The sequence below is a fragment of the Mesitornis unicolor genome, unplaced genomic scaffold (genome assembly GCF_000695765.1).
Source record: "Mesitornis unicolor isolate BGI_N332 unplaced genomic scaffold, ASM69576v1 scaffold16097, whole genome shotgun sequence".
NCBI lineage: Eukaryota > Metazoa > Chordata > Aves > Mesitornithiformes > Mesitornithidae > Mesitornis > Mesitornis unicolor.
The window spans coordinates 9,345-14,661 of record NW_010195913.1 but is presented as its reverse complement, the minus strand read 5'-3'; the positions used below and the strand labels follow the sequence as shown (position 1 = coordinate 14,661).

The window sequence follows — 5,317 nt, the reverse complement described above, 5'->3', positions numbered from 1 at the left end:
TTCCCTACAGAACCCTTCCCTGCAAAGCATGCTTCAATTGCTCAGTTGTCATCAGAAGCCTTGTTAGTCTGAAAGCAAGATGAATGGTAATTACAGCCCAAGTCAGTCCTCTCCAGCTTTCTGGAGCAAGAGATTTTTTCTTGCCTCATTTAGGGCTACCCCATTTTCAGACTGACCCATTTTGGAATAGTTGTCTCTGAGAGAACAGTGACCATCCGCACCATAAAAGGCCATTTGGGTATTATCTCAGCATTGCAGAGTAGGCTGTTAAATATGGAAAATTGTGGAAGCTGACTGTTGAAGTACGAGTTCTAAAACCATTCAAACTGCAAAGCAAACCCTGCTTGTTTATGAATTCACAGTTAGGCAAGAACTGGAAAGGAAACAAGATGAAGTCAGACTTCTGAAGTCTGGCAAACACAGCTGCACTCAGAGAAGAACGAGATATCAATTGAGTTTAGAGTTACCAGGCCTTGAGAATATTACACAGATACCATGGAGGAAAAAAAAAGTTACATATCATCTGTCTTGCCTTAAAAAAAACCACCACAAACAAAAACAGAAAAAAGGGAAAAAACACGAAGGAGCTACTTTTACAGCAATTGAAGAAAAACTTGTTTCTGTCTCTCAAGTTTAACCAGCTTCTATACCACGTCAGTTCTTATTTTGAGGCTCACAAACCCCTTAGGGAACTTATGCACAAGCCAAAGTTGTCTATGCAGACAGTGCTGCTGAAGTAGGTGTCTGGAAGCCCACCGCAAGTCAACATATCGAATACGGACTCCACACAGTCCCATGTGGAGACCTGCTGCTTTCAGACTAACAATACAATCTGTCAAGGAGCTGCATTTTGACATAGCCTAGTGCAAAAGCACAGGGAAGTGAAAGAGTCTCTAGAGCCAGAAGAATTCTTTTACTCAACTGAAACAATCTGAAATTCTGCTTGAAAGCAGAATCATTTGAAAATCTCAACGTGCCTCCCTTGTTCAAAGCCAACTCTATCATTTTACAGTCATCTGTGAATCAGGAGTCTGCCCAGCCTTACCAGTCTACTCTATACTTACAGCTATTAAACAAAGCAGCCTTTTCCAGCGGGTCAGAGACTTATGATGCAATAACTCACCCCTGTGCAAACTAGTCAGATGATTTAAAAGCTGCCAATACCACATGGGAAGAGGCATTAGGTCTTGTTTATTTCTTGAAGCATATTATTAAATTACACAGTCTTCTGTGATTTGCGTTCTTGCCTTACTCATCACAGCAGACAGTGGCTCCGTATAGCGTTACAGACTATTTGGTTCTCCGCCTGATATAAGGACTTCAGCTATACCACACAGCATGAGACATTTGCCTTTGACTAGACAGTTTGGATTCTAAAAGGCCGTCCAGATTTCTTGCATACAGCTTAGTTTCAGCTAAACATAGCAAACCGAACTAGTCTCTCAAAGACTGATCAGGACAGGAAAGTCTGCATTGGGAAGAATTAAGTAACTTTTTAGAATCCAGATTAGGGGTTGCTAAAGCTGCTTTAGGTATTATTATATAGTACTACAATGTCTCTAGAGGAAAAAAGAAAAGGCAACACATTCTTGTCCTTTCTTTTCAGTGTTAAGGAGACTACAGTTTTTAAAGGTGGCCATCTAGTGGATAACTTGTGTTTAATTGAATGCATATGTTTATTCTTCATCTATAATAAAAACACCTGTTAGTATTTATAGGGCTGAGATTTCTCCTCAGCAAAAATGTGTCTGGTCATGTGTACAGTTTTGAACAGCTTTTGATAACTACTTCCCTGCAATAGCTGTTTACCCAATATCTATCATCCTTAAGAGGTAGATACCCAACTGAACGTCTCATCTTGATTGACAAAGAGGTCACAGAATATGAGGAGTTGAAAGGGACCTCGAAAGATCATCCAGTCCACCCTCCCTGCCAGAACAGGATCACCAGACCAGGTACACGTCCAGGCGGGTTTTGAGATATTACAATCTGGGTTGTGTGGAATTAAGAGGAAGAGTTACTTTACCTTCATGCCCTTTGAGTGTTGTGATAACCGAGCATGTATTCTGCTCAAGCTTCAGGAGAGTGATCTGTCCAGAATAATCACCAACAAACGCATGCTGAGTTTCATAATCGTATCTGAACACCAGTCAAGGAGAAGCCTCATTTACTCTTAAGGGTATTTCACAGGACTGAAACAGACACCACAGCTGTCAGCTACAGAGCCTAAAGAAATTGGAAAAGAACATTTTAATATGCCAGATAAACATTTACATAACTACTTCTAAAGCAGGCGGACATCATAATAGTAAAACCTTTTTCATTCCTCTCTTCACCCTTTCCTACATGTGCAAGTAAGACAGTATGGAGAATAAGTGAGAAATGTTTCAGAAAGCCACTAGAGAAGCCATGAGATAATCCACCCCGCAGTGAGGAGAGCTGTACCTGACATGTTTTGTGGGACACAACCCCCTGAACTCTAGAACAGGGACAGCAAAGAAAGAGCAACAGGACGACAATACAAACTTGGCAGCTCTTCGGTCACAGGCAGGGCCTGCACAGATCGGAGACCTCAGAAGGCACCCAGGCATTTAGCTGCCATGCTGCTGGCAACCAGGCATTTAGTTTCTTAGCACTTCACAGGCGTATAGCAATTCTAGAGACATCTTTATTTTTTCAAGAGATGTAGGCGACCTCTTTCAGCTCTCGAATCATGCCACTTCTACAGCATTACTGTCATTAAGCCTCATACACCAGCCAGCACCACCAGTTACTGTCAGGCCACATCCAAACTACCACCATTAACAAGTGCTAAAAATAGTTTTAACATTAAACCCGTGCTCAAAAGTTTTGATATATGAACTACACTTTAAGCTACTGTAAATATGTAAGTATTTTACATAGGATAAAAAAAATGCCCTGAAGTACTCACAGCTGGGTAGACAACTGGAGTTCTTAAGCTACAAGTGCTGCAGTTAAAAGCAATTTGCAGGGAAGTAAACTGCACACAGACAAATTACTACTAGTAATGAATAAAGTTTCAACATACCCTGTAAGCTTAAAGATAGAAAAGATTAACATGAGCAAAGACAGAAAAATGAAAGCAGCCCAAAGGGTTTGCATGGTGTTTTGTACTCCAGAAGGTTTCACATACACACTGGCATCTGTTGAACAAAGTGACCTGCCTAGGAAGTATACAGGCCAGGCTATAGAAACAGTTACAAAAATCACTTTGAGGAGATGCTACAGACAACATCAGTATTAGGAACTAGTACACGCTGCAGTTTCTGTAGCTCAAGGTCACAATGTGCCCTTCAACTATCTACGAACAGCTAACAGAAATAAATATACTACACATCTAATCAGAATCAGTTTGCAGACTTGCAAGAGATTACTCCAGGTTTGTTGTTTTTTATGAAACAGAGGGAACAAATTGAGCTAAAGGAACAAAGTACTCTTCCAGTTTCAGGGTAGCAGTCATTTTTCAAAGGATACTGTAGACATGAAGCCCAAGAGGTGAAGTAATGTCTCCCAAGCATATTTCCACTCCTGGTGCACATCCAGCTGACACACTTGTCATGACCAGTGCTGATAACCCACTCTGACGTCAGGCAAAAAGTAATAGCAGACACTCGATTCTGATGAGCTGTGGGAAGAAAAATATTCTGGCTAGTTTTTCCTAAAAATCAAAGTACTGTGTTCTTATGTTCTAATTCAGAGAGACACAGGTTGAAGATGATATCTAAGCAATGCCCCAGGGAGATGTCTGTACCATCATGGTATACTTGCCTCTAGGCTGAATTTAAAGGTTAGCATTGTTCTGTTTGGTATTTGCCTTCTGAATAGCTTAACTGAACCAAACTCGTCAGCCAGTTAATTTAAGTCTTTCTCTCACAGAGAGGGAAACTGAGTTCAGCCCGGATACCCAAGATGCTCTGGTTAAACAGCAGGCAAATCCTCAGCTTCCTCTACTTAGGCCAGGACTTTTCGGGAGAATGTAACACATGTAAAAACCTTAATTGCTTTAAGCACCTCCTTTCCTGATCCCAGAGGAGCTATGCTCAGATTGATGCTTTTAAGCATCTGAAAGTATATCTAGTCCACAGCATTTAAACTGCTACCTGTGACAGCAACCAAATCCCACCCAACTTTGTTTAGAGTGCCACCACTAAGCGAGCACTCAGGTCAGCATCAGAAAGGAGCATTCCCTGCCCCAGAAGAGACAAGTACTTCTCTTGACTGAGTTGTCAAGTCATCTTCTTAGGATAAAGGAAGGTTGTGTTGCTCTAAGAACAAGGTCTTTTTCTCCTAAGCAAGAACATTGCTTCTATCATTGCCAGGGAGCCAGAAGACAACCTGCACTTTGTTTCACTACATCTGCAGTCTGAGAGTCTCCTTCAGGCCTTTCACATTAATATTCCAATTTTAACCAGTAATCAAGTTTTGTACTTCTTTTAAGTATGTGCAGACAAATGCTCAAATCAGCTTCTCCATAAATATTAGAACAATCTCTATTCCCCAGGTACTGGAAAAATAAGACCTTTCTCATCCCCATTGCTCTTCTAAGGTGACAGAAGAGGCAAGGATTCTTATCTTCAGCTGGAAGTAACCGAGCCCGGTGATTACAGAAAGGATGGAAATTGCAAATACCAAAGTGCATCTTTAAAAAGCTTTTACATGATCATGCAGTATAACTGCTCCACTTGAAGAGCAAATCTGAACTCACTAGTTCTGACTCATTACACTCACAGGCTAACGAGGTACTGAACTTAATGATAATGACTGCGACTCAGACTCGCTGACTGAAGATTACTCAATAACAGAACACTTATCTTAAGGCAGTTATCCCCAGCTAGGTGACAACTAGAAGGTGAGTAGATTTAAAATGCATTTAGTCTTGATTGGACACTGTCACAGATTAGTTTCCCAAACATTTTAGATACCTCCCCTTCACAGAAATATTAGTTAGATTATTATTAGACACTGGCTAACAGTTTACCTGGATAGGTCTTCACAAAGTTCATCTTATTAAAGTCCTCTGAAATATGAAACTCCTAAAAGCAAAGAGGAACCATTAGAAAAGATACCACAGTGACATAAACAATAGTGATACCCAAAAAAGAACAGTAACCTCTCAGGTCAAAATTCGCATAGCAGCAATATATCTCACTTAAAACTAGCAGTTTCTCAGGCTGGAGCACAGCACACTGACACACCAACTGTAAATTAAGGTTATTAGTGAACTACAGTTTCAACAGGGAGCATCTTTTCAGAACAGAGTTTGCTGAAGGGAGATTACAGAAGTAGATAAGATCCC

The 5,317-nt window shown here is 40.7% G+C and overlaps 1 protein-coding gene across 1 annotated transcript in view; it reads right to left on the bottom strand.

The window, feature by feature from the left end:
- The window catches only part of WDFY1 (WD repeat and FYVE domain containing 1), a gene marked incomplete at its 5' end in the record, with an annotated part of 16,160 nt that overhangs the window by 8,019 nt on the left and 2,824 nt on the right, over window positions 1-5,317 (bottom strand). Inside the window, 3 exons of the mRNA XM_010188287.1 lie at window positions 2,027-2,139; window positions 3,496-3,646; window positions 5,000-5,054. Coding sequence (XP_010186589.1) covers window positions 2,027-2,139; window positions 3,496-3,646; window positions 5,000-5,054 — 319 coding nt within the window. The remainder of the gene's footprint in view (window positions 1-2,026; window positions 2,140-3,495; window positions 3,647-4,999; window positions 5,055-5,317) is intronic.